The following is a 27,674-nucleotide window of genomic DNA, read 5'->3' on the forward strand; positions in this document are numbered from 1 at the left end:
AGATTACAGAACCAATGTTATGGCACATTGATATTATTCTGCATTATGTTTTTGAAGTTAATGTGTTAGAATCGTTTTTACTTGTAAAATAAATTTTTTTTTTCAGAAAAAAATACCTTTAGCCATTTTCCTAATTTTAAGAATATGGGCACCATCTTTTATGCTGCTTAGGCTCATTAGGTCTAGAGGTCACGCTCAGCACGGTTAACGCTCATGATGGTAAAAGCAGCCTCCGGGGTAAACCTAGGTTACAACTTTAAGGGAACACAGTTTGCTGTGACATTTTCACCTGTATGTATGAAGTCTAACAAACGTAACTTTTGATAACAAAAGAATAATGAGGAGTGGATTTCCCAGCTAGCCTTGAGATATGGAGGGTGACAGCCACAGAAGGTCACATATTGCCTAAAGTCTCCATCCAACAGTCTTTGGGCCATAGCAGTCCTTTTAATATTATAGGAAAGTTCTTTGTCATTTTAAGCAAAGTGACACTGTTTCCTAGAGCTGCATAACAAAGTACCACAAAGTGGGTGGCTTAAAACAAGGAAATTTATTTTCTCAGAGTTCTGGAGGCCAGAAGTCTGAATTCAGGGTGTCGGCAGGGCCATGCCATCTCGAAAGGCTCTAGGAGAAGATCCTTCCTTGTCTCTTCCAGCTTCTAGTGGCTCTAGGCATTCCTTGGTTTGTGGCTGCCTAACTGTAGGGACGCTATCAGTCGGAATTGACTCGACGGCACTGGGTGGGAACTCCATTTCCTGCCTCTGTTGTCACACAGTGTCCTTCCCTGTCTGTCTTCTCACAAGGACACCAGTTGTAAAGAGATTTGGGCCCGCCCTAATGATCTCATCTTAACTAATTGCATCTGCAATGACCCTATTTCCAAATAAAGCCATTTCCTGAGGTTCCAGGGATTAGGACTTCAACATACCCTTGTGGAGGACATAATTCAAATCATAACAGATATTCAGTCTGTTGATGAACAGGGTATTATAGAAATTTAAGTTAAAGTTATGGTAACTGGAATGAAAATACTCATTAAACTTGTGGTTTTATTTATTTATTTTTCACCTTCACTCACTATATATTTTTTATTGTGCTTTAAGTGAAAGTTTACAAATCAAGTCAATCTTTCATACTAAAATTTTTATACACCTTGCTATATACTCCTACTTGCTCACGCCCTAATGAGACAGCCGTCTCCATCCCTCCACTCTGTCTTTTCATGTCCATTCAGCCAGCCTCTGACCCCCTCTGCCCTCTCATCTCCCCTCCAGATAGGAGATGACAACATAGTCTCAAGTGTCTACTTGATCCAAGAAGCTCATTCTTCACCAGTATCTTTTCTATCCCATTGTCCAGTCCAATCCCTGTCTGAAGAGTTGGCTTTGGGAAGGTTTCCTGTCTTGGGCTAACAGGAGGTCTGGGGACCATGACCACTGGGGCCCTTCTAGTCTCAGTCAGAGCATTAAGTCTGGTCTTTTTACGAGAATTTGGGGTCTGCATCCCACCGCTCTCCTACTCCCTCAGGGATTCTCTGTTGTGTTCCCTGTCAGGGCAGTCATCGGTTGTAGCTGGGAACCATCTAGTTCTTCTGGTCTCAGGCTGATGTAGTCTCTAGTTTATGTGGCTGTTTCTGTCTCTTGGGCTCATAATTACCTTGTGTCTTTGGTGTTCATTCTCCCCTGCTCCAGGTGGATTGAGACCAATTGATGCATCTTAGATGACCGCTTGCTAGCGCTTAAGATCCCAGGCCCCACTCTAAAGTGGGATGTGGAATGTTTTCTTAATAGATTTTATTATGCCAATTGACTTAGATGTTCCCCGAAACTATGGTCTCCAAACCCCTGCCCCTGACACACTGGCCTTCAAAGCATTCAGTTTATTCAGGAAACTTCTTTACTTTTGGTCTAGTCCAGTTGTGCTGACCTCTCCTGTACTGTGTGTTGTCTTTCCTTTCACCTAAAATAGTTCTTGTCTACTATCTAATTAGTGAATACCCCTCTCCTTCCTTCCCTCCCTCCACCCTCTCGTAACCATCAAAGAATATTTTCTTTTCTGTTTAAACTATTTCTCGAGTTCTTGTAAGATAGTCTTATACAATATTTGTCCTTTTGCAACTGACTGAAAGGACAAATATTGTATAAGACCACTCAGCATAATGCTGTCGAGATTCCTCCATGCTATGAAATGTTTCACAGATTCATCATTGTTCTATATTGACGCATAGTATTCCATTGTGTGAATATACCATAATTTATCCATTCATCTGTTGATGGGCACCTTGGTTGCTTCCATCTTTTTGCTATTGTAAACAGTGCTGTAATAACATGGGGGTGCCTATATCTGTTTGTGTAAAGGCTCTTATTTCTCTAGGATATATTCCAAGGAGTGAGATTGCTGGATTGTATGGTAGTTCTATTTCTATTTTTTTAAGGAAGTGCCAAATCAATTTCCAAAGTGGTTGTACCATTTTACATTCCCACCAGCAGTGTATAAGTGTTCCAGTCTCTCCACAACCTCTCCAACATTTCTTATTTTGTGTTTTTTGGATTAATGCCAGCCTTGTTGGAGTGAGATGGAATCTCATTGTTGTTTTGGTTTGCATTTCTCTAATGGCTAATGATCGTGAGCATTTCCTCATGTATCTGTTAGCTACCTGAATGTCTTCTTTAGTGAAGTGTCTGTTCATATATTTTTTAATTGGGTTCTTTGTCTTTTTGTAGAGTTTTTGCAGCATCATGTAGATTTTAGAGATCAGGCGCTAATTGGAAATGTCATAGCTGAAAACTTTTTCCCAGTCCGTAGGTAATCTTTTTTATTCTTTTGGTGAAGTCTTTGGATGAGCATAGGTGCTTGATTTCTAGGAGCTCCCAGTTATCTAGGTTTTCTTCTGCATTGTTAGTAATCTTTTGTATACTGTTTATGCCCTGTATTAGGGCTCCTAACGTTGTCCCTATTTTTTCTTCCATGATCTTTATTGTTTCAGATTTTACATTTAGGTCTTTGATCCATTTTGAGTTAGTTTTTGTGCATGGTGTGAGGTATGGGTCTTGTTTCATTTTTTTTCAGATGGATATCCAGTTATGCTAGCACCGTTTGTTAAAGAGACTGTCTTTTCCCCATTTAACTGACTTTGGGCCTTTGTCAAATATCAGCTGCTCATATGTGGATGGATTTATGTCTGGATTCTCAATTCTGTTCCATTGGTCTATGTATCTGTTGTTGTACCAGTACCAGGCTGTTTTGACTACTGTGGCTGTATAATAGGTTCTTAAATTATGTAGAGTGAGGCCTCTCACTTTGTTCTTCTTTTTCAGTAATGCTTTACTTATCCAGGGCCTCTTTCCCTAACATATGAAGTTGGTGATTTGTTTCTCCATCTCATTAAAAAAAGCCATTGGAATTTGGATCAGAATTGCATTGTATGTATAGATGGCTTTTGGTAGAATAGACATTTTCACAATGTTAAGTCTTCATATCCATGAGCAAGGTATGTTTTTCCACTTATGTAAGTCTCTTTTGGTTTCTTGCAGTAGTGTCTTGTGGTGTTCTTTGTATAGGCCTTTTACATCTCTGGTAAGATTTATTCCTAAGTATTTTGTCTTCTTGGGGGTTACTGTAAATGGTATTGATTTGGTGATTTCCCCTTTGATGTTCTTTTTGTTGATGTAGAGGAATCCAACTGATTTTTGTATGTTTATCTTGTATCCTGATAACTTTACTGAACTATTAGTTTCAGTAGTTTTCTTGAGGATTCTTTAGGGTTTCCTGTGTGTAAGATCAAGTCATCTGCAAGTAGAGATACTTTTTCTTCTTTCTTACCAATCTGGGTGCCATTTATTTCTTTATCTAGCCTTATTGCTCTGGCTAGGACCTCCAGCAAAATGTTGAATAAGAGTGGTGATAAAGGGCATCTTTGTCTGGTTCCTGATCTCATGGGGAATGCTTTCAGATTCTCTCCATTTACGATGATGTTGGCTGCTGGCTTTGTATAAATGCCCTTTATTACGTTGAGGAATTTTCCTTCTTTTCCTCTTATTTGTTGTTGTTGATTTTGTTTCCGCTGAGTCTCTATTTTTTTTTTAATTTTATTTTGATGTGTAGGATAGTTTGTCTCCTTTGTGTTTACCTTAATATTTACCCCTATTTTTCTAAATTTAAACCTAACTTTTAGTTCTTTACATCGCCTTGTCTTCCTCTCCATATGAAAGATTTATGATTACATTTCTTAGTCCTTCATTGTTTTCATGTTGTCTTCTTTTACATAATAACATCGCTGTTTCCCTGTTTTGGGCGTTTTTCATCTTGATTTATTTTTGTGGTTTCCCTGTCGGAATTGACATCTGGTTGCTCTGGCCAGTGTTGTAGTCTTGGGTTGATACCTGATATTATATTTTCTAACGAAAGAACTGCCTTTAGTATTTCTTGTAGTTTTGGTTGTTTTTTTTTTTTGAATTCCCTAAATTTCTGTGTATCTGGAAATGTCCTAATTTCACCTTCATATTTGGGAGGTAGTTTTGCTGGATATATGACTCTTGGTTGGCAATTTTTTTCCTTCAGTGTTTTATATAAGTCATCCCTTTGCCTTCCTTGCCTGAATGATTTCTGCTGAGTCGTCCGAGGTTATTCTTATTGACTCTCCTTTGTAGGTGACTTTTCGTTTGTCCCTAGCTGCTCTTAAAATTCTCTCTTTATCTTTGGTTTTGGCAGGTTTGATTTTGTCTTGGTGACTTTCTTTTAGAATCTAACTTATGTAGAGTTCGGTGAGCATCTTGGATAGATAGCGTCTCATCTTTCACTATACCAGGGATGTTTTCTGCCAACAAATCTTCAACAATTCTGTCTGTATTTTCGGTTATCCGTCCCTGTTCTGGTACTCCAGCCACTCTTAGGTTATTTCTCTTGATAGAGTCCCACATGATTTCTTCATTTTTCAAAATTCTTTTATCTGATTTTTCTTCAGATACATTTGTGCCAAGCGCTTTATCTTCAAGTTCAACAATTCTGCTTTCCACTTGCTGAATTCTGCTGCTCTGACTTTCTATTGAGTTGTCTAATTCTGTAATTTTATTGTTAATCTTCTGAATTTCTGATTGCTGTCTCTCTATGGATTCTTGCAGCTTATTAAATTTTTCATTATGTTTTTGAATAATCTTTTTAATTCCTTCAACTGCTTTATCTGTGTGTCCCTTGGCTTGTTCTGCATATTGCCTAATCTCCTTCCTGATGTGTTGAAGGGTTCTGTATATTAATCTTTTAAGTTCTGCATATGGTAATTCCAGGAAGGCACTTTCATCTAGAAGATCCCTTGATTCTTTATTTTGAGAGCTTGTTGAAGTTATCATGGTCTGTTTCTTTATGTGATTTGATATTGACTGTTGTCTCTGAGCCATCTGTAAATTATTGTATTAGTTTATTTTATGTTTGCCTACTGTATCCTAGCTTCTTGATTTTTTTTTTTTTTTTTTTTTTTGATATGCCCAGATTGGTTACTTGAGTGAGCTAGCTTGGTTATTTTTACCTTTGAAGCTGTGACATCCTGTCCCCAGATGGCTATAGCTGTTATCAGGTATATCAGTCTAGGAGTCCATTCACTTTTCTTGTATGGATTCAGCTCAGGTGTCCAGGTAGCTGCTCATCAAGTATGTGCTAAAGGCTGTGTCCTACAGCCTTAGAGGGGTGGGGGTGGTTGGTGTAGATACTGGTATCAGGTTGCAGCAGGGGCTCACACTCCGAACAAGGCAGGGAGCTGAGAATTGTTCCCCAAGTGTCTTTGAGGAAAGTGTGTCCCTTTTCCATAGAGTGTACAGGTGAGTGGGTTCTGCACATGGGCCATGGGCACCTAATGCTTTTGGTTTTAAGGACTCAGAGGTACCAGTTATCCTTGAATTGCTGTCGTGGGTGGCTGGGTGCCCTGAGTGGAGCCACCAGTCCTTAGGCCCCTGATGTGGGTAGGTGGACCCTGTTTAATAGGCAAAGTGGTGTCAAACATCAAACGCTGACCTCTCCACTGCACAGCTGAAATGATTGTAGTCTGCCAACAAGGGCCTATTCTCCTGAAATAGGCCCACACAGGTCCATGCAGGGGGAAAGGTACTCAAAGTCCACGGACCGTTTATGCCTGGACAGGAGCTGCTTCTGTCCTGAGCTCCCCAGTTTAGTGGAGCTGGCAAATTATCTTTTCCCTGAATTATGAATTTATTCCTTTTCCAAGGCCGGGAGGAGGGCTCTAGGTGCTTAATACAGCCTATCTCATGCTCAAGAATTTAATCAACAGCCACCGAAGCTGGCTTGAGGGGTGGGTGTGCGGTAAAATAAGTGCAAGTACTTAGCTTTTGCTGAGGGTGCCATTCTCCTCTGGTTCCGGAGGTGTAAGTAGGCTGTTTGGCTGACTGCTTCTCCCTGAGGAAAATGTGGCCGAATGATAGTACCAGCCTGCCACAGCTGTTCCTGGGAATGGTGCCTGGTGGCTCCCAGTGATTCAGATCTGGTAACTCCCCTCTGCTTCTGAACCATCTCTTCCTCCCCCTGCCGCTCAGTCCATTTTCTAACTTTGTCTTTGATGTTCAGAGCTCCTAGCTTGTCATAAAGGTAACTGTTTCATTTGTTTTTGGTGTCTTTGTTGTACAGGGCTCACCAGAAGCATTTGTCTATTCTGTCATCTTGGCCCCGCCTCTCCTTATTTGTTTTTGTACTTTAGATGATGGTTTACAGAGCAAACTAGCTTCTCATTAAACAGTTAATAAACGTATTGTTTTGTGACATTGTTTGCCAACCCCACGACACGTCAACGCTCTCCCCTTCTTAACCTTGGGTTTCCCCATTACTAGCTTTCCTATCCCCTCCTGCCTTCTTGTCCTTGCCCCTGGGCTGGTGTGCCCCTTTAGTCTCGTTTTGTTTTATGGGCCTATCTAATCTTTGGATGAAAGGTGAACCTCAGGAGTGACGTCATTACTGAGCTCAAATGGTGTCTGGGGCCATACTCTCGGGGTTTCTCCAGTCTCTGTTAGACCAGTAAGTCTGGTCTTTTTTTTTAGTTAGAATTTTGTTCTACATTCTTCTCCAGCTCTGTCCAGGACCCTCTTTTGTGATCTCTGTCAGAGCAGTTGGTAGTGGTAGCCGGGCACCATCTAGTTGTGCTAGACTTAGTCTGTTGGAGGCTGTGGTAGTTGTGGTCCATTAGTCCTTTGGACTAATCGTTCCCTTGTATCTTTTGTTTTCTTCATTCCCCCTTGCTCCTGATGAGGTGAGACTAGTGAAGTATCTTATATGGCCTTTCAGAAGCTTTTAGTACCCCAGATGTTACTCACCAAAGTAGAATGTAGAACATTTTCTTTATAAACTATGTTATGGCAATTGAGCTATATGTTCCCAGAGACCACGGTCTCCACAGCCCTCAGCTCAGTTATTTGGTCCCTCAGGGAGTTTGGATGTGTCTATGGAGCTTTCATGTAAACTTGTCATTTTCTAACAGGCTACCATGACTAATTGAATAATTTTCTTCTAAAACAACCATGTCAACTCCCATTCTTTCAAAGTTTTCTTGGGCTGTACCTTCTGGCTTCATTTTCTAGCCAAGGCTTAATTCAAGAACATAGAACTCATAGTTTTGTGTTTCCAAAGCTAGTAAGGGGGGGCTCTGGGATTTAAGTTTAGGACTAAGTAATCTGCAAAATTCATGCTTTTAATGAGTTTTGCGGTGCTTTGTCATGCCCACAGCATAATCTCAGCCTGCCAGTCCTTCAGAAACCACCAGAATCAGATCTTCGGAGAGGTAGCAATGGTCTGGCAGGTGGTGTGATAGGATGGAAAGAACACTGAACTGGGAGTCACAAGTACTCAGATACTTGTTGGCTCTCTCACTTGCTTGCCCTTTTACAAGGGGCCTTGATTCCTTTGATGAAAAACGAGGTATTTGGACAAGTTGATTAATGAGGGAGTGAGGAACACAGTACCTTGTACATTCATTGTTGTTAGCTGCCATCAGGTAGGGTCCGACTCATGGTGACCGTATGTTTAATAGAATGAAACATTGTTTGGTCTTGCATCATCCTCACAATTTTTGGTGTGTTTGGGTCCATTGTTGCAGCTATTGTATCAATCCATCTCGAAGAGATCTCCTCATTTTCACTGACCCTCTATTTTACTAAAAATGATGTCCTTTTCTAATGGACTTGATACATAGCAAAGCCTTAAGAAACATTTCTTAAGTGAATAAATGAACCACGGGCTGTTGCAACGGTAAAAGTCTGTTTGGGTCCTCAGACATTTGAATCCTAGCAGATTGTTGTTAGCTCCCTACTTCTTGATCATACTTGGGTCATGGACGTCGTCTTGGTCTACCATGTCACCAGGGGTCCATTGATAATCTCTGTTACTGTTTAGCCCTCCCTTTCTGCAGAGAGTTCTGCAGAAAGCCTGTCTTGCCTGTAGCTTGCCTGTGCTGATTTACATCTATGATGTTTCTTCTTGTTTCTGTGTGGAGACATTGAAGGAGGATGTCTGCATGTCGGCCACACAGTTCATGTACCAAACTAAGCTGAGGTCACACCTCAGCCTCCTATTAAGAGGGGAGAACAACTTCCTAAGCCTTTGTCACCAGCCAGGTTGCTTAAGTCTGCACGGTTACATTTTTTAAATATTCAGGCCTCTTTTCACCATGCTCATGTTGGCCTAGGCCTTCTCTTTCTCCTTATCCTACTTCTTTGTGGTTACCTTACCTTCTTTCTCTGACCCTTCTCCACACTCCCTATATCCACACAGAACCCTGGACCCAATTCACATGAATGAAGCAGTCATTCTCCGGGTTTTCCCGCTGACACAGCCACTTGTTGCTCTTCCAGGAACTCTGGTACAGTCCATGGTCAAAAACCTGGAGAAGAAGCTCAAGGTTCCAGTGAAGAAGCCATCTGGAGGGGTCAGTCTGTTCTTACTGCCCAATGCTGGGCCACAGAGAGCTGCCATGCCAGGACAGAAGCCTCAGGTAGAGTATAGGATGCTTGGATGCAAATCTCTACAGTGCCTACTCCTAATTTGGGGGGTCTGGGGTGAGAGCTGGGGTGGGGGATCCAACAAGTGGCAGCCTTGTCCTAGTGGGACATTACAGGTGACCTCACTGCCTCCCTCTGCCTCTGCCCAGATGGTGGGATGGCCACCTTGAAATCCTATTTTATTTATTTATTTATTGTGCTGTAAGTGAATGTTTACAGTCAAGTCAGTTTCTCATACAAAAACTTATACACACATTGTTGTGTGACCTTAGTTGCTCTCTCTACAATGTGACAGCACAGTTCGCCTCTCCACCCTGTATTTCCCGTGTTGATTCAACCAGCTCCTGTCCCCCTCTGCCTTCTCATCTTGCCTGTGGACAGGCGCTCCCCACATAGTCTCATGTGTCTACTTGGGCTAAGAAGAACACTCACCAGTAGCATTTTATGTCTTATAGTCCAGTCGAATCTTTGTCTAAAGAGTTGGCTTTAGGAATGGTTTTAGTTTTGGGCTAACAGAGAGACTGGGTGCCATGTCCTCAGGGGTCCCTCCAGTCTCAATCAGACCATTAAGTCTGGTCTTTTTACTAGAATTTGAGTTCTGCATCCCACTTTTCTCCTGCTCCATCAGGGATTCTGTGTTGTGTTCCCTTGTCAGGGCAATCATTGGTAGAATCTGGGCACCATCTAGTTCTTCTGGTCTCAGGCTGATGGAGTCTCTGGTTTATGTGGCCCTTTCTGTTTCTTGGGCTCTTATTTTCCTTGTGTCTTTGGTGTTCTTTATTCTTCTTTGCTCCAGGTGAGTCGAGGCCAATTGATGCATCTTAGATGGCCGCTTGCTAGCACTTAAGACTCCAGACGCCACTCACCAAAGTGGGATGCAGAACATTTTCTTAATACACTTTGTTGTGCCAATTGACCTAGATGTCCCCAGACCCTGACCCCTGCTTCTCTGTCCCTCAAATGGTTTGGTTATATTCAGGAAACGTCTTAGCTTTTTGTTTAGTCCAGTTGTGCTGACCTCTTCTGTATTGTGTGTTGACCTTCCCTTCACCTAAAATAATTCTTGCCTACTATCTAATTAGTGAATACTCCTCTCCCTCTGTTAGCCACCTGAATATCTCCTTTGGTGAAGTGCCTGTTCATATCCTTTGCCCATTTTTCAGTTGAGTTATTTGTCTTTTTGTAGTTGAGGTTTTACAGTATCTTGTAGATTTTACAGATCAGATGCTGATCGGATTTGTCACAGCCAAAAATTTTTTCCCAGTCTGTAGGTTGTGTTTTTATTCTTTTGGTGTTTGATTTTTAGGAGCTCCCAGTTATCGAGTTTCTTTTCTGGTGTTTGTGCATTGTTAGTAATGTTTTGTATACTGTTTATACCATGTATTAGGGCTCCTAGTGCTGTCCCTATTTTTTCTTCCATGATCTTTATCATTTTAGATTTTATATCTAGGTCTTTGATCCATTTTGAGTTAGTTTTTGTGGATGGTATGAGGTATGGGTCTTTTTCATTTTTTTTGCAGATGGGTATCCAGTTGTGCTAGCACCATTTCTTGAAGAGACTGTCTTTTCCCCATTTAACTGACTTTGGGCCTTTGTCAAATATCTGCTGCTCATCACCTTACCCTTGCCATTGAGTCAATTCATAGCGACCCTGTAGGACAGAGTAGAACTGCCCCATAGAGTTTCCAAGGAGCGCCTGGTGGATTTGAGCTGCCGAGCAGCTGCTCATAGGTGGATGAATCTGTGTCTGAATTCTCAATTCTGTTCCATTGGTCTGTGTATCTGTCGTTGTACCAGTACCAGGCTGTTTTGACTACTGTGGCAGTATAATATGTCCTAAAATCAGGTCTTGTGAAGCCTCGCACTTTGTTCTTTTTCAGGAATGCTTTACTTATCCAGGGCCTCTTCCCTTTCCATATGAAGTTGGTGATTTATTTCTCCATCTCGTTAGAAAGTGCCATTGGAATTTGGATCAGGATTGCATTGTATCTGTTGACTGCTTTGGGTGCTTTGGGTAGAATAGATATTTTCACACTGTTGAGTCTTCCTATCCATGAGCAAGGTATGTTTTTCCACTTATGTAAGTCTCTTTTGGTTTCTTGCAGTAGTGGCTTGTAGTTTTCTTTTTATAGGTCTTTTAAATCTCTGGTTAGATTTATTCCTAAATATTTTATGTTCTTAGGGGCTATTGTAAATGGTACTGGTTGGTGATTTCTTCTTTGCCATTCTTTTTGGTGGTGTAGAGGAATCCAACTGATTTTTGTATGTTTATATTGTATCCTGATAATTTGCCAAAATCTTGTATTAGTTCCAGTAGTTTTCTTGTGGATTCTTTAGGGTTTTCTGTGTATAAGATCAAATCATTTTCAAGTACAGATACTTTTACTTCTTCCTTACCAATTTCGATGAGCTTTATTTCTTTAGCCTAATTGCTGTGGCTAGGACCTCTAGCACAATGTTGAATGAGAGTGGTGATAAAGGACATCCTTGTCTGGTTCCCGTTCTCCAGACTCTGTCCATTTAGGATGATTTTGGCTGTTGGCTTTGTATAAATGCCCTTTATTATGTTGAGGAAGTTTCCTTCTATTCCTGTTTGCTGAGAGTTTTTATCATGAATGGGTGTTTGACTTTGTCAGATGCCTTTTCTGTATCAATTGATAAGATGATGTGGTTCTTGTCTTTTGTTTTATTTATGTGGTGGATTATGTTGTTTGTTTTTCTAATGTTGAATCATCCCTGCATACCTGGTATGAATCCCACTTGGTCATGGTGAATTATTTTTTGATATGCTGGTGAATTCTATTGGCTAGAATTTTTTTTGAGGATTTTTACATCTAAGCTCATGAGAGATATAGGCCTGTGATTTTATTTTTTTGTGCTGTCTTTACCTGGTTTTGGTATCAGAGTTATGCTGGCTTCATAGAATGAGTTTGGGAGTATTCCATCCTTTTCTATGCTCTGAAATACCTTTAGTAGTAGTGGTGTTAACTCTTCTCTGAAAGTTTGGTAGAACTCTCCAGTGAAACCATCAGGGCCAGGGCTTTTTCTTTTGTTGGGAGTTTTTTAGTAACTTTTCAATCTCTTCTTTTGTTATAGGTTTATTTAGTTGTTCTACCTCTGTCTTAGTTTAAGTAGGTAGTGTGTTTCTAGAAACTTTTCCATTTCCTCTAGGTTTACAAGTTTGTTAAAGTACAATTTTTCTTAGTATTCTGTTATGATTCTTTTAATTTCAGTTGTGTTTGTTGTGATATCATCCATCTCATTTCTTTTTTGGGTTGTTTGCTTCCTCTCCTGTTTTTCTTTTGTCAGCTAGGTCAGTAGTTTGCCACTTTTATTGATCTTTTCAAACAATCACCTTTTTGTCCTGTTAACTCTTTCGATTGTTTTTCTATTCTCTATTTCATTTAATTCTAATTTTTCATTATTTGCTTTCTTCTAGTGCCTAAGGACTTCTTTTGCTGTTCTCTATTATTATTTTTTTTTAATTTGTTTGGGTTGTAGGGTTAATTCTTCAATTTTGGCCCTTTCTTCTTTTTGGATGTGTACATTTATTGTTATAAATCGACCTCTGAGCACTGCTTTTGCTGTGTCCCAAAGGTTCTGGTAGGATGTGTTTTATTCTTATTTTATTCTATAAATTTCTTCATTCCATCCTTATTTTCTTCTATAAGTCAGTAGTTTTTGAGTAAGTTGCTGTTCAGTATCCCTGTGTTTGATTTTTTTCCTTGATTTTTCTGTTATTGATTTCTGCTTTTATGGTCAGAAAAGATGGTTTGTAATATTTCAATGTTTTGGGTTCTGTTAAGGCTTGTTTTATGGCCTAATATGTGGTCTATTCTGGAGAATGTTCCACGTGCACTGGAAAAGAAAGTATCCTTGGCTGCTGTTGGGTGGAGTATTCTGTATATGTCTATGAGGTCAAGCGGGTTGATTGCGGCATTTAGATCTTCCGTGTCTTTTATCGAGCTTCTTTCTGAATGTTCTGTCCTTCACTGAAAGCGATGTGTTGAAGTCTCCTATTACTGTGGCCCTGTCTGTCTCTCTCTTCAATGATGTTAGAATTTGTTTTATGTATTTCGGAGCCCTGTTGGTGGGTGCGTAAATATTTATTATGTTTATGTCCTCCTGCTGTGTTGACCCTTTACTCATTATATAGTGTCCTTCTTTATCCTTTGTCGTGGGTTTTACTTTGAAATCTATTTTGTCAGAAATTAGTATTGCCACTCCTGCTCTTTTTTGATTGTTGTTTGCTTCATATATTTTTTCCCATACTTTGAGTTTTAGTTTGTGTCTCTAAGTCGGAGGTGTGTTTTTTGTAGGCAGCATATAGACGGATCGTGTTTTTGTTTTTTTTTTAAATCCATTCTGCCCCTCTCTGTCTCTTTATTGGTGCATTTAGTCCATTTACATTCAGCGTGGTTATTGATAGTTTAGTGCTGCCATTTTGGTGTGTTTTCTTTTGTGTTGTTGACAGTTTCTTTGTTCTAAATTTTCTGTGCTGAGTTGTTTTTCTTTATGTATTTTCTTTTCCTCTTTTTCATTGTTGTTGCTTTTGTATTTGCTGAGTCTTTATGTTTTTCTTTTTTTTTTTTATTTTGATGCATAGAATTGTTAGTTTCCTTTGTGGTTACCTTAATATTTACCCCTATATTTCTATGTTTAAACCAATCTTTTATTTCTTTGTATCACCTTGACTTCCTCTCCATATGAAAGATCTGTGACTATTCTTTTTACTCCATCGTTTTTGTTAGAGTTGGATTTTTTTGGTTAGAACTGTTAGTTGGTATGTGGGCTCAGGAGTCCGTTGACTTTTCTTGTATGGATTCAACTCAGGTGTCCAGATAGTCACTAAGTGTGTGGTGCAGGGTCTTACCTACAGTCCTAGACGAGCAGGGGTGATTGGCGTAGGCACAGGGGCAGTAGGGGGTCATGCGCTGAGCAAGGCAGGGGGCCAACAACTGCCACTGGGAGTGTGTTTTGAAAGCATGTCCCTGTTCCTTAGAGCACATAGGTGGGTGGGTGTTGCATCCAGACTACGGGTACACAATACTGTTGGCTATAAGGGCTGGGAGACACTACTTATTCTGTACCCCTGTTGTGGGTGACTAGGTGTCATGGGTGGAGCCACCAGTCCTCAGGCCCCTGATGTGGGTAGATGAGGACCCTGCATAATAGGCAGAGAGGTGTCAAATGTCATGAGCCTGCCTCTCCACCATATAGCTGAAACAGACTTCAGGTATATACACTGTTGTACTGTGCTAATGAGGGCCTGTGCTGTTGAAATGGGGCCACATAGGCCTAGGCAGGGGTGAAAGGCATTCAAAGTCCATGGACCTCGTTTGCCTATGCCCAGGCAAAGGATCTGTTTCTGCCCTGAGTTCCCAGTTTAAGGGAGCAACCAGATTATTATTTCCCTATTTGTTAATTTGTTCCCTCGCCAGGGCCTGGAGAATGACTCAGGGCGAATGCAGGGTCCTTCTTCTGGCCCAGGGGATGCAGCTGGCTGGGATCCAGTGCAGAGTGGGAAGGGAGCAGGTAAGTGGGTGAGAGGTTTTTCCTGGAGGGGGGTATTTTTAGGTTGCGGTACTTATCGTTTGCTGACTGCAGGCCATTTCTCACTTGTTCTGGATGGTTGAGGAGACTCTCCGATGTTCAGCATCCCCCAATGTGGAAAATGAATCCTGAACGCCTCTGGTTGCCTCACCATATTTCTTCCTCTCCCTGCCATTCTGTCCGATTCCTCAACTTTGCCTTTGATATTCAGGGCTCCAAGTTTGTCATATATAATTGATTCATTTTTTTTTTCCCGGTCTTTATTGCAAGAGTAACCACAGGAAGTGTCTGACTACTCTACCATCTTGACCCCGCCTCCAATCTTTTATTTCTTTATGTGCCTTGACTTCATCTCCATATGAAAGATCTGTGTCTACATTTTTTTGTCCCTCTTTTTTGTTTTAAAGTTGTCATCTTTTATGTAATGATGTTTCTCTGTTTTAAGTGTTTTAGCTTTGATTTATTTTTATGATTTCCCTATCTGGGTTGATATCTAATTGCTTTGTCCTGTGTTTTTGTCTTGGAATTGTATCTGATTTTATTGACTTTCTAACCAGAGGACTCCCTTTAGTATTCTTGTAATTTTGGTTTGGTTTTTTGCAAATTCCCTAAACTTCTTTTTGTCTGGAAAAGTCCTAATTTCACCATCATATCTGAGAGACAGTTTTGCTGGATATATAATTCTTGGCTGACAATTTTTTTCCTTCAAGGCTTTATATATGTCATCCCATTGCGTTCTTTCCTGCATAGTTCCTGCTGAGTAGTCTGAACTTAGTCTTATTGACTTTCCTTTGTAGGTGACTTTTTGTTTACCCTTAGCTGCTCTTAAAATTCTCTCTTTATCTTTGGTTTTGGCAAGCTTGATTATAATATGTCTTTGTGACTTTCTTTTGAGATGTTTCGTGTGGGGTTTGATGAGCATCTTGGATAGATATCTTCTCATATTTCACAATATCAGGGAAGTTTTCTGTAACAAATCCTCAACAATTCTCTCTCTATTTTCTGTTATCCCTCCCATCCCTTTCTGGTACTCCAAGCACTCATAGATTATTCCTCCTGATAGAGTCCCACCTAGTTCTTAGAGTTTCTCCATTTTTAAAATTCTTTTACCTGCATATAGAACTCTTCAAAAGATCAGGAAGGAGATAAGGCAAAGTGCAGAACAAGCCAAGAAACGCACAGACAAAGGATTAGAGGAACTTAAGCAGATTATACAAGAGCATAATGACAAATTTAATAGACTGCAAGAATCCACAGACAGCAAGCAGAAATTCAGAAGACTAAAAATGAAATTTCAGAATTAGATAACTGTTTTTTTTATGTTGTTGTTAAGTGCTTCATCTTCAATCTCACTAATTCTGATTTCCATTGCCTCAATTCTGCTCCTATGACTTTCTATTGAATTATCTAATTCTGAAATTTTATTTTTAGTCTTCTGAATTTCTGTTTGCTGTCTCTCTGTGGATTCTTGCAGTCTATTAAATTTGTCAAAAAAATTTTTTAAATTAAATTTGTCATTATGCTCTTGTATAATCTGCTTAAGTTCCTCTAATGCTTTGTCTGTGCATTTCTTGGCTTGTTCTGCATTTTGCCTTATCTCTTTCCTGATCTTTTGAAAAGTTCTGTATATTCATCTTTTTATTATCCTCTGGTAATTCCAGGAAGTTATCTTCATCTGGAAGATTTCTTGATTCTTTGTTTTCAGACCTTGCTGAAGTCATGGTCTGCCTCTTTATCTGATTTGATCTTGGCTGTTGTCTCTGAGCCATCAATAGGTTATTATACTTATTTACTTAATGTTTGCTTACTGTGTACCAGCTTCTTGTTTTCTTTTGTTTTGATATGCCCAAATAGGTTGCTCAAATGAGCTAGTTTGATTATTAGCACTTTTGAAGCTCTGACATCCTGTCACCAGGGGGTTAGACCTGCTACTAGGTATATGAGCCCTAAGTCCATTTACTTTTCCTGTATGGATTCAACTCAGGTGTCCAGGTAGTCAGTCATCAAGTAAGTGGTGCAGGGTCTCACCTACAGTCTTAGATGAGTAGGCATGATTGGTGTAAGCACAGATGTCTGGGGGCAGTAGGGGGTCATGTGCTGAGCAAAGGAGGGGGCTGACAGCCACCCCTGAGAGTGTGTGAGGAAAGCGTGTCCCTGTTACCCAGAGTGTGTAGGTGGGTGGGTTTTGCAGCTGGACTATGGGCACCCAATACTGTTGGTTGTAAGGACTGGGAGGCACCACTAATTCTTGGATCCCTGTCGTGGGTGGCTAGGTGGTGTGGGTGGAGCCATCAGTTCTCAGGCCCCTGATGTGGGTAGGTAAGGACCCTTCTTAATAGGCAGAGTGGTGTCAAATATCACGAACCTGCCTCTCCATCATATAGCTGAAATAGTTGAAGTTAGACTTCAGGTGTATACCCTGTCGGATTGTGATAATGAAGGTCTACACTGTTGAAATGGGTTCACACAGGTCTGTGCAGGGGGGAAAGGCATTCAAAGTCCACAGACCCCTTATGCCTGTGCCTAGGCAAAGGATTTGTTTCTGCCTTGATTCCCTAGCGTAGGGGAGCTGGCAGACTTTTTTTTCCCGTTTGTTAGTTTGTTCCTTCTACAAGGCCAGGAGAATGGCTCAGAACGCACAACAGGTCCTAGTTCTGGCCCAGTGAAAGTGACTATCACTGAAGCTGACTTGGGACCCAGTGCAGAGTGGGGAGGAGTCAGGTAAATGGGAGAGAGATTTTTTTCCCAAATGGTTGTATTTTGCTCCACGTGGTAGATTAGATGCAAATATTTTTCTTTTGCTGATTGCGTGCTGCTTTTTGCTGATTCTGGAGGTGTGAGTGGACTCTCCGCTGCTTGGTCTCTACCGATGTGGAAAATGTGTCTCGAATGCCACTGCTTGCCTCACCATGCTTGTGCCAATGGATCTGGCCTGTGGGGTGCCGGTTCCCATTGGGCCAGGTCTGGCAACTCCTCACTGCTTCTGAACCATCTCTCCCTCCCCCTGCCATTCAGTCTGATTTAACTTTGCCTTTGATGTTCAGGGCTCCTAGGTTGTCATATATAATTGATTCACTTGTGTTTTCAGGTCTTTGTTGTAAGAGGGACCACAGGAAGCATCTGACTACTCTGCCATCATGGCCCCACCTCCTTGAAATACTATTTGTACATGCTGTTTGTGGCAATGTTAACATTAAAAGGTCTTTCAGTTCATTATACAAGCAGCTACTCAGTAGGTTTAGTTTCTGCTGACCAATGCATGCTCCCATTTCCTACCTGTGAGAGAATCTCAGAACTGGTTCTGTGTCTGGCTTCCCACATTTGCTGCCCTCTTCCAGTTCTGTTTCACCTCACGTGGACTCCTCCCTATTCCTTTACTCTGCCAGCAACTTCAACAGAATGGGGTAGTGGAGTGGCAATCACACGGCATGTCAGAATAGGCACAACAGGAAACGGAATATTTAGATCACTGAGAATGTCCTGATGGCCTTGGTGTGCTCAGGCTCTGGCCACCATCAGATTTAGAGCTTAGATGTTCAGCCTCCCCACCATTACCAAACCCTCCTCACTGCCCTCTTCTCCTCCTTGCCAGGGAACAACTCTCACATTCCTGTTATTTTCTTAGAAAAATTTAGATATCTCTTTACACTCTCATTTCTCACCTTTCTCAACCAAAAAGGTACATCTTAGAATGAGCAATGTTAAAAAAACCCAAAAACCACTCTGTCGAGTATGTTCTGACTCACAGTGACCCCATAGGGTTTCCAAGGCTGTAAAACTTACGGAAGCAGACTGCCATATCATTCTCCTGAGGAGTGGCCTGTGGGTTCCAACTGCCAACGTTTTGGGTAGCAGCCAAGTGCTTTAACCACTGTGCCATCAGGGCTCCTATGAGCAATGGTACTGCTCTGAAATGCAGAAATAGTGGGCAATCAGTTTTTGGTTTTCTGTTGCCCCGGTTTTTCTTCATACTGTATTTAGTTTATCACACAGCTCATGTATGTTTGTGAGTCATGAGTCCAGATGATAAAAAAAAAAAAAAAAATGATTTAACCCTTTTCCTACATTGTAAAGTAGGGTCAACAGCCCAAAATGGGTTGAGGCCCTATTCAGAGCATGCCTGCTACCCTGGTCCCTGGCTGGTTTCTGATTGGTTGACCTTATATTCTAGGAGAAAATGCATAGGATGGCTTATGTCAAAACCCAGGTGACCATGGAGCCTCTGGGCTAGCAGGGCACTGAGAACCCTGGTGGAGAAGGCCTGGGCTGCGTGCAAGTTCCTGTAGTCCGAAGGGAACCTGGCCAACTTTGAACCTTACATTGACTGCAGTCCAGACACTTTTCTGGCTGAAGGGTTCCCGGTACTCCTGAGCTCCCCTCATGTTCTTTCAGTCTGAATGCTCACCAGGCCTGAGAAAGCCAGTCTGAGAGGCTGTAGGTATTTTAGCCCATAGTGTATTCAGCTCAAGAACCTGGAATGGTCAAGGCTTTGGGCTTTCAGCTCTATCAAGTGTGGAGAATTAAAAAACATGCACAAAGTTAAAACAAGAGCAACCTAATCTGCACATAGGCCTTTCCAAGGAACTTGTCTTGGTTTGCTTAGTGGAATTGCAGGGGATACGTTACAGTGATTGAAATCACTCTGGCCCCAGGTTTCAGAAGTAGGCTTTCAAAGACAGGGAGACTTGAGAAGGCAGGAGGAGCAGTATCTCCCTACTGCTTCCTTCCAAATCTGCGTTTTGTCCCCATTTTCATCCTGTGTCTGCTGCCTCCTCCCTAGTCCCATGCATTTTCTTCTCCCTCTCCTCTCCTGTAGGTATCTGAAGATGAAAGTGACTTGGAGATCTCGTCCTTGGAGGACCTGTCCCAGGACCTGGACCAGGAGAAGCCGAAAACCTTGTCTTGTTCACAGCTCCCTGAGAAGTTTGGCAGCAGCCCTTGGAGCTCCAGTCGATCCAGGGTCCCTGGATGGTGATCTGGCCCAGAGCCTGGCTGGCCAGAAGGACCCGCCTTGTCACTCTGCTGGGGCCACCTCAGGTCCCACCCAACAGAAGGGGCTGCTGGGCTTCTTGTTTTCACCAATGACCAAGAAGTTTTCTCCCTTTGGAGAGAAACTGAGTAGGGGAGATATATGATTTCTTCTCACCCCACCTATGAGGGGTCCTGCCCCAGAGGGCCAAGAGTGCCTGGCTGGGTGCCCGTGGGTCTCAAGGATGGTGAAATGGCTATAACAGGACCTCCAAGCACTTTCTTTCCATGACCTCCACGTCCACACCAGGCTGGAAGGAGCTACATGGTTTTCATTCCTGAGCATTTAATAAACCTGCAGGAACTCTGTGGAGATGGGTCTTATATGTGGTCCTTTTCAGGACAGATGCCTCCATCAATCATTCAATGATTGGTCCAAAGTCATTTATAGAGTGTCTACTCTGTGCCAGGCCCTCTAGCATTTCACTACCAAGTTGGGAGTACAGGCAGAGGTGAGTGAGGCAGTAAGTCTACAGCTAATGACAGTAAACCAAAAACCAAACCCTTTGCTGTTGAGTTGATTCTGACTCATGGCAACTCCATCTGTTATAGAGTAGAACTGCTCCATAGGGTTTTCTTAGCTTTAATCCTTATGGAAATAGATCTCCAGGCCTTACTTCTGCAGTTCTGCTGGGTTGATTTGAACCATCAACCTTTAGGTTGGTAGCTGAGTGCAAACTGAGCCACCCAGTAGTAAATCCAATGGAAGAGATTAGGGTGTTATGGGAACATAGAAGAGGTTACCCGACGCAGCTGGTATTATCTTGGAGAACTTCCAGAGTTGTGATGTCTAGAAGGATTTATTCATGGTAGGAGGGAAGAAGGGCCATTTGGCTGGGGGCTTATACCCCAAAGGACCACAAATTTCATTTTTGACATCTCTAAAATCTAAAATACATAACCATTGTATATTTTTTTAGCTTTGGGATGAAGTTGATAAGAGTGCAAGAGGTTTATTGAGGAGTAACAGTTGTGAAAGGTAAAGGTCGGGGAAGCAGGGTAGGGCAGGGAGAGAGAGCTTCAGACTGTGAAGCAGATCTTACCCCTATGAGAGGAAAGAAGAGGAAGCAGAAAGGGCAGGGAGAGCCCTAGACTATAATTGCAGAGCTGACCAACCCTCCACCAATCCAATAGGGAGCTCCAGATCAATAACTGCCCCCTACAGAGTGGCCCATTGGGCAGGCATGGCCAAGCCCTTGTACCCCAAACCCTGCTCAGTCATTGTCTGGGCTGCCCAGGAAGAGCTAAGCCTCTACTTGTAAAGCTGAGATGAATCTTGTCAACTAACTGCAGTCCTCATGGCTAAACAGCAATTTCTTTCCTGAAGAACTTCTGTGTCTGTCACAGCAAAATATATATTTAACTTTTTATTATGAAAAATTTCAAACATATGCAAAAGTAGAGGGAATAGAGTGATGAGTCCATGTCCCCATCATCCAGCTTCAGCCATTGTCAACTCATGGCCAATCTTGTTTCATCTATAGCCCACCACCTTTCTCTCTACAATCCTGGCTTCTTTTGATCTTTGGTAGGAGAAACCAGGGGAAGCATGACAGAGGAAAGACATTGCAGAGAGCAAAAGGGATCTGGTGGTGGGGTGAGGTTGTAGGGGGAAATGAGGGTTAGGGTATCATGAGACTAGAGTATTGGTGGTGGTGGTGGTTAGCTCCTGTTTAGTTGTCCTGGGACTCATGGAGACCATGCACAAGGGAAAGAAACAATGCCCAGTCATGTGCCATACCCACGATTGGTAGTGGATCGGACTGTTGTGATCCATAGGGTTTTCATTGGCTGATTTTCAGAAGTAGATTGTCAGACTTTTCTTCCTAATCCATCTTAGTCTGGAAGATCCGCTGAAACATGTTTCACATCATAGCAACTTGCAAGCCTCTGCTGACAGATGGGTGGTGGCTATGTATGAGGTGCATTGGCCAGGAATGGAACTCTGCTGGAAGGCGAGAATTCTTACAAAACTTTATGTGGGGATTGGGTCCAGAATAGACAATTTGATCCCTTTTTAGATCTCACACCTTTGAACAACTGAGGGAGTATAGAATGGATGATCCCAGTAGTGTGAGAGGAAGGGGAAGGGACAGCAAGTGGGAGTAGTAATGGGCGTTCATCCCCCTCATATCTCCTTTTCTGTAAACAGCCAAGTTTTCCTATTCACTGGGGTTAGGTAAGGTCCTGGTGGTGCAGTGGTTAAGAGGTACGGTCTGCTACGGCTGCTAACCAAAAGGTCGGCAGTTCAAATCCACCAGCCGCTCCTTGGAAACCCAGTGGAGCAGTTCTACTGTCCTGTAGGGTCACTATGAGTTGGAATCGACTCAACAGCAATGGCTTTTTTTTTTTATTATTACAGGATTAGGTAGGGGACATGTAGACTATGCTTGTGGTGCCTGGAGCTGCATCTTGATTTCTCCTACTGCATTCTGATTTCACACAGCTTTGAGCATACTTCCCAGCACATTGCTAGCCTCCCACATCACACACATGCCCTGGGATCTCTGCTTTTTGCCTGAGCATTCTCTCTGATGCTATGGAAATCTGCACAGCATACTTGCAGGGGCAACCTGGAAGTAGGGGAGAGAGAATGCTACCAGGGACAGTCCACAACCAAGGAGGAATGGGAGTTGGCGAGTAAATGCTCCAGCCTTCTTGGGCTTCTGTGGGACAACTTTTGAGGCTTATTTCACATAGTTCTTCAGAGAGCCCAGTGCAAGTGAGTCCCACATGCTCATAGCAGTTACCACTTATGTGCACCCATTGGTTGGCCTTTCTCCCTCTTGTTTATTTTTCTCACTCACTTCTGCAATTTAGGAGCATCCCTGAAATAAATTAACCTGCATCCAAGTCCTTACCTCAGACTCTGCTTTCAGGGGGAACTTAAATGAAGATAGGAAGAATGTGTGTGTATGTCTGTGTGTGTGTATGCTGGTGATAATTACCAGTGAGAATACTTTGTTTTTGAATGTTCATTATAAAATTCAGTGTTTCTAAATGTGGTTTTCTATGGACTTTGACTTGTCTACTAGCATTACTTTTGCATCGCTATGCTGTTCACCCCTCCTCACTTTCAAATACATTACTTTTTTTTTTTATTAACTTTTATTGAGCTTCAAGTGAACATTTAAAAGTCAAGTCAGACTGTCACATATAAGTTTATATACACCTTACTCCGTACTCCGACTTGCTCTCCCCGTAATGAGTCAGCCCTTCCAGTCTCTCCTTTTGTGACAATTTTGCCAGCTTCCAACGCTCTCTATCCTCCCATCCCCCCTCCAGACAGGAGATGCCAACACAGTCTCAAGCGTCCACCTGATATAAATAGCTCACTCTTCATCAGCATCTCTCTCCTACCCACTGTCCAGTCCCTTTCATGTCTGATGAGTTGTCTTCGGGAATGGTTCCTGTCCTGTGCCAACAGAAGGTTTGGGGACCATGCCCGCCAGGATTCCTCTAGTCTCAATCAGACCATTAAGTATGGTCTTTTTGTGAGAATTTGGGGTCTGCATCCCACTGATCTCCTACTCCCTCAGGGGTTCTCTGTTGTGCTCCCTGTCAGGGCAGTCATCGGTTGTGGCAGGGCACCAACTAGTTCTTCTGGTCTCAGGATGATGTAGGTCTCTGGTTCATGTGGCCCTTTCTGTCTCTTGGGCTCTTAGTTATCGTGTGACCTTGGTGTTCTTCATTCTCCTTTGCTCCAGGTGGGTTGAGACCAATTGATGCATCTTAGATGGCCACTTGTTAGCATTTAAGACCCCAGACGCCACATTTCAAAGTGGGATGCAGAATGTTTTCATACTAGAATTATTTTGCCAATTGACTTAGAAGTCCCCTTAAACCATGGTCCCCAAACCCCCGCCCTTGCTCCGCTGACCTTTGAAGCATTCAGTTTATCCCGGAAACTTCTTTGCTTTTGGTCCAGTCCAGTTGAGCTGACCTTCCATGTATTGAGTATCGTCCTTCCCTTCACCTAAAGCAGTTCTTATCTACTAACTAATCAGTAAAAAACCTTCTCCCATCCTCCCTCCCTCCCCCCCCTCGTAACCACAAAAGTATGTGTTCTTCTCAGTTTATACTATTTCTCAAGATCTTATAATAATGGTCTTATACAACATTTGTCCTTTTGCCTCTGACTAATTTCACTCAGCATAATGCCTTCCAGGTTCCTCCATGTTATGAAATGTTCCACAGATTCATCACTGTTCTTTATGGATGCATAGTATTCCATTGTGTGAATATACCACAATTTATTTTCCCATTCATCCGCTGATGGACACCTTGGTTGCTTCTAGCTTTTTGCTATTGTAAACAGAGCTGCAATAAACATGGGTGTGCATATATCTGTTTGTGTGAAGGCTCTTATTTCTCTAGGGTATATTCCGAGGAGTGGGATTTCTGGGTTGTATGGTAGATCTAACTGTTTAAGATAACGCCAGATAGATTTCCAAAGTGGTTGTACCATTTTACATTCCCACCAGCAGTGTATAAGAGTTCCAATCTCTCCGCAGCCTCTCCAACATTTATTATTTTGTGTTTTTTGGATTAATGCCAGCCTTGTTGCAGTGAGATGGAATCTCATCGTAGTTTTAATTTGCATTTCTCTAATGGCTAATGATCGAGAGCATTTTCTCATGTATCTGTTAGCTGCCTGAATATCTTCTTTAGTGAAGTGCGTCTTCATATCCTTTGCCCACTTCTTGATTGGGTTGTTTGTCTTTTTGTGGTTGAGTTTTGGCAGAATCATGTAGATTTTAGAGATCAGGTGCTGGTTGGAGATGTCATAGCTGAAAATTCTTTCCCAGTCTGTAGGTGGTCTTTTTACTCTTTTGGTGAAGTCTTTAGATGAGCATAGGTGTTTGATTTTTAGGAGCTCCCAGTTATCTGGTTTCTCTTCGTCATTTTTGGTAATGTTTTGTATTCTGTTTATGCCTTGTATTAGGGCTCCTACGGTTGTCCCTATTTTTTCTTCCATGATCTTTATCATTTTAGTCTTTATGTTTAGGTCTTTGATCCACTTGGAGTTAGTTTTTGTGCATGGTGTGAGGTATGGGTCCTGTTTCATTTTTTTGCAAATGGATATCCAGTTATGCCAGCACTATTTGTTAAAAAGACTATCTTTTCCCAATTAACTGACGCTGGGCCTTTGTCAAATATCAGCTGCTCATATGTGGATGGATTTATATCTGGGTTCTCAATTCTGTTCCATTGGTCTATGCATCTGTTGTTGTACCAGTACCAGGCTGTTTTGACTACTGTGGCTGTATAATAGGTTCTGAAATCAGGTAGAGTGAGGCCTCCCACTTTCTTCTTCCTTTTCAGTAATGCTTTGCTTATCCGGGGCTTCTTTCCCTTCCATATGAAATTGGTGATTTGTTTCTCTATCACATTAAAAAATGACATTGGAATTTGGATTGGAAGCGTATTGTATGTATAGATGGCTTTTGGTAGAATAGACATTTTTACTATGTTAAGTCTTCCTATCCATGAGCAAGGTATGTTTTTCCACTTAAGTATGTCCTTTTTAATTTCTTGTAGTAGTGCTTTGTAGTTTTCTTTGTAAGGTCTTTCACATCTTTGGTAAGATTTATTCCTAAGTATTTTATCTTCTTGGGGGCTGCTGTGAATGGTATTGATTTGGTTATTTCCTCTTCGATGTTCGTTTTGTTGATGTAGAGGAATCCAAGTGATTTTTGTATGTTTTTCTTATAACCTGAGACTCTGCCAAACTCTTCTATTAGTTTCAGTAGTTTTCTGGAAGATTCCTTAGGGTTTTCTGTGTGTAAGATCATGTCATCTGCAAATAGAGATAATTACTTCCTCCTTGCCAATCCTGATGCCCTTTATTTCTTTTTCTAGCCTAATTGCTCTGGCTAGGACTTCTAGCACAATGTTGAATTAGAGCGGTGATAAAGGGCATCCTTGTCTGGTTCCCGTTCTCAAGGGAAATGCTTTCAGGCTCTCTCCATTTAGAGTTATGTTGGCTGTTGGCTTTGTATAGATGCCCTTTATTATGTTGAGGAATTTTCCTTCAATTGCTATTTTGCTGAGAGTTTTTATCATAAATGGGTGTTGGACTTTGTCAAATGCCTTTTCTGCATCAATTGATAAGATCATGTGGTTTTTGTCTTTTGTTTTGTTTATATGGTGGATTACATTAATGGTTTTTCTAAGATTAAACCAGCCTTGCATACCTGGTATAAATCCCACTTGGTCGTGGTGGATTATTTTTTTGATATGTTGTTGAATTCTATTGGCTAGAATTTTGTTGAGGATTTTTGCATCTATGTTCATGAGGGATATAGGTCTGTAATTTTCTTTTTTTGTGATGTCTTTACCTGGTTTTGGTATCAGGGAGATGGTGGCTTCATAGAATGAGTTAGGTAGTATTCCATCATTTTCTATGCTTTGAAATACCTTTAGTAGTAGTGGTGTTAACTGTTCTCTGAAAGTTTGGTAGAACTCTGCAGTATAGCCATCTGGGCCAGGGCTTTTTTTGGTTGGGAGTTTTTTGATTACCGTTTCAATCTCTTTTTTTCTTATGGATCTATTTAGTTGTTCTACTTCTGATTGTGTTAGTTTAGGTAGGTAGTGTTTTTCTAGGAATTCATCCATTTCTTCTAGGTTTGCAAATTTGTTAGAGTACAATTTTTTGTAATAATCTGACATGATTGTTTTAATTTCAGTTGGGTCTGTTGTGATGTGGCCCCTCTCGTTTCTTATTCGGGTTATTTGTTTCCTTTCTGTATTTCTTTAGTCAGTCTGGCCAATGGTTTATCAGTTTTGTTAATTTTCGAAGAACCAGCTTTTGGCTTTGTTAATTCTTTCAATTGTTTTTCTGTTCTCTAATTTTAATTCATTTAGTTCAGCTCTAATTTTTATTATTTGTTTTCTTCTGGTGTCTGATGGATTCTTTTGTTGCTCATTTTCTATTTGTTCAAGTTGTCGGGACAGTTCTCTGATTTTGGCTCTTTCTTCTTTTTGTATGTGTGCATTTATCGATATAAATTGGCCTCTAAGCACTGCTTTTGCTGTGTCCCAGAGGTTTTGATAGGAAGTATTTTCATTCTCGTTGCATTCTATGAATTTCTTTATTCCCTCCTTAATGTCTTCTATAACCCAGTCTTTTTTTTTTTTATTGTTCAGTTTCCAAGTATTTGATTTCTTTTCCCTAATTTTTCTGTTATTGATTTCCACTTTTTTTGCCTTGTGGTCTGAAAAGATGCTTTGTAATATTTCGATGTTTTGGATTCTGCAAAGGTTTGTTTTATGACCTAATATGTGGTCTATTCTAGAGAATGTTCCATGTGCACTAGAAAAAAAAGTATACTTTGCAGCAGTTGGGTGGAGAGTTCTGTATAAGTCAATGAGGTCAATTTGGTTGATTGTTGTACATTACTTTAAAAAAAATTCTTTGGAAAGATTTCTAAGACTGTGTCTGTGGAACAAATGTAACTTTAAATTATTTAAAAATTATACAACTAAGATGTAGAAAAATTAGAAAATACAGGTAATCAAAAATAAAAATAAATTGGAATAACCCCAGCTCCAAACACCCAGTGTCATGATAAAGGCCCCAGTTGCTGTTGAGTAGATACTGATTCATGGCTACCCATGTGTGTCAGAGTAAAACTCCACAGGGTTCTCAATGGCTGGTTTTTCAGCAGTAACTTGCCAGGCCTTTTTTCCAAGGCACTGCTGGGTGGACTCAAACCTCCAACCTTTTGGTTAGCAGCTGAGCACGTTAACCATTTGTACCACCCAGGGACACACGTGCTCCCTCTCTCTCTCTCTACAGACTGCCTTGTTTTTCCGGGTCCCGCAAGTTTTCTGCCTTTGAAATGGTGCAGTCTTACCACTTTTCTATCACTCATTTTAGTAGAAAATATTTGTGTTTTCCTTCTCTGATAGGTTTTGGCTTTACATAGGCTCTGGCTTTCACAGGTTTTACTGTGTGTGTATAGATATATGTATGTATATGTGTAGGTATATATGCGTATATATATATACATATAGGTATATACAGTATATACGGCATAAGTGTATGCTGTATATATATGTATACAGTATATATGGTATATACTGTATACATATATATTG

At 41.3% G+C, this 27,674-nt stretch overlaps 1 protein-coding gene across 1 annotated transcript in view; it reads left to right on the top strand.

Annotated features, from left to right (window-relative positions):
* The window catches only part of DZIP1L (DAZ interacting zinc finger protein 1 like), a 66,369-nt gene extending 46,428 nt beyond the window's left edge, over window positions 1-19,941 (top strand). The window contains exons 14-15 of the mRNA XM_064277277.1: window positions 8,844-8,983; window positions 19,360-19,941. Coding sequence (XP_064133347.1) covers window positions 8,844-8,983; window positions 19,360-19,518 — 299 coding nt within the window. The 3' untranslated portion in view covers window positions 19,519-19,941. The remainder of the gene's footprint in view (window positions 1-8,843; window positions 8,984-19,359) is intronic.
* Window positions 19,942-27,674: the final 7,733 nt, after the last annotated feature.

The sequence above is a fragment of the Loxodonta africana genome, chromosome 26, assembly GCF_030014295.1.
Source record: "Loxodonta africana isolate mLoxAfr1 chromosome 26, mLoxAfr1.hap2, whole genome shotgun sequence".
Lineage (NCBI taxonomy): Eukaryota > Metazoa > Chordata > Mammalia > Proboscidea > Elephantidae > Loxodonta > Loxodonta africana.